This window comes from Littorina saxatilis, linkage group LG10 (assembly GCF_037325665.1).
Source record: "Littorina saxatilis isolate snail1 linkage group LG10, US_GU_Lsax_2.0, whole genome shotgun sequence".
Classification (NCBI taxonomy): Eukaryota; Metazoa; Mollusca; class Gastropoda; order Littorinimorpha; family Littorinidae; genus Littorina; species Littorina saxatilis.
The window spans coordinates 47,095,902-47,097,275 of record NC_090254.1 but is presented as its reverse complement, the minus strand read 5'-3'; the positions used below and the strand labels follow the sequence as shown (position 1 = coordinate 47,097,275).

Genomic DNA, 1,374 nt, shown 5'->3' with positions numbered 1-1,374 from the left:
TGAGGGCGTGACAGTGCCGCCTCAACTTTTACGAAAAGCCGGATATGACGTCATCAAAGACATTTATCAAAAAAATGACAAAAATGTTCGGGGATTTCATACCCAGGAACTCTCATGTCAAATTTCATAAAGATCGGTCCAGTAGTTTAGTCTGAATCGCTCTACACACATACACCAACACACACACACACACACACACACACACATACACCAACACACACACACACACACATACACACACACATACACACATAGTTTGAGTACCAGGCATTCTTCTGTTCATTTGTTTTTGCATGTCAGGCTTTGGTGGCAACGACTGTTGCAGAGTACTTTACGTTTGAAGCATTTACACCTATTTGTTTGACACTTTTTCCCCCCAGAGCAGTTGCATTTGGTAAAGCCCTGTCCTCCACTCAAGGAATTTTGAACAACTGCCTCGCGGACACTGACCTGTTTGTCACATTTTACATCTTGCTCTGTCAAGAGTTTCTGTGCGCAGAGTTCAAATTCATTTCTAGTGAAAGATCCTTTCAGTACCCCGCTTCTTGTTGCAATTTTATACAGGTCGTTTTCAGTCTTGTGCAGAATAATTCCCAGAATGTTTCTGGGATCTCCTCGACCCCTGTCGACCAGGGGAACGGGCACTGCCACGTTGTCTCCAGGTTGTCCCGGGCATAGCTCTATTCTGCTACGCTTTATCATTCGCTCTGCCTGCCCCTTCTGGCATTCTCGGCTGGCCTCCCGTTGACGATTGATACTTAGTTGCCGTTTGTTGAGCAAGCGAAGTTCATTATTTTCAGTATGCAGGACTCCTTCGCCACCATTTGATAGTTCCTGTAGAATGGCAGTGGCAGTGGCATCAGTCATTGACGGTTCACCTTGGACTGTTTCGACGACTCCTTCCCCACCATTTGATAGTTCATGTAGAATGGCAGTGGCAGTGGCATCAGTCATTGACGGTTCACATTGGACTGTTTCGACGACTCCTTCACCACCATTTGATAGTTCTTCCTGTAGAATGGCAGTGACATTAGTCATTGTCAGTTCATCTTGGACTATTTCGAATGCTCTGTCGATGACTGCTGCATCACCATTTGAAAGTTCCTGTAGAGTGGCACCAGCACTGGTTGATTCTTCATGGACCTGCACAGAGACACTTGTTATATTGATGTCCAAATCTGAACCTGCTGACTCCGGATTGCTTGCGTTATCAGCATTACTTGACCAGCCTACTCTTTCTCGAAGGTCCTCTTCTGTTTGCATTTCATCAATCAGGGCCTCTGGCAGCCACGTGGAAGACAGCCCAACTCTGGGCTCGACGCCAAACATGGCTCTGTACGGGGATCTTTTCAATCCTGAATGGTAGGCTCGGTT

The 1,374-nt window shown here is 46.4% G+C and overlaps 1 protein-coding gene across 1 annotated transcript in view; it reads right to left on the bottom strand.

Moving 5' to 3' along the window:
* Positions 1–210: 210 nt before the first annotated feature.
* LOC138978964 (KRAB-A domain-containing protein 2-like) overlaps positions 211–1,374 on the bottom strand; it is a 3,296-nt gene continuing 2,132 nt past the window's right edge. The window contains exon 2 of the mRNA XM_070351783.1: positions 211–1,374. This exon is cut by the window's right edge and continues 706 nt beyond it. Coding sequence (XP_070207884.1) covers positions 280–1,374 — 1,095 coding nt within the window. The 3' untranslated portion in view covers positions 211–279.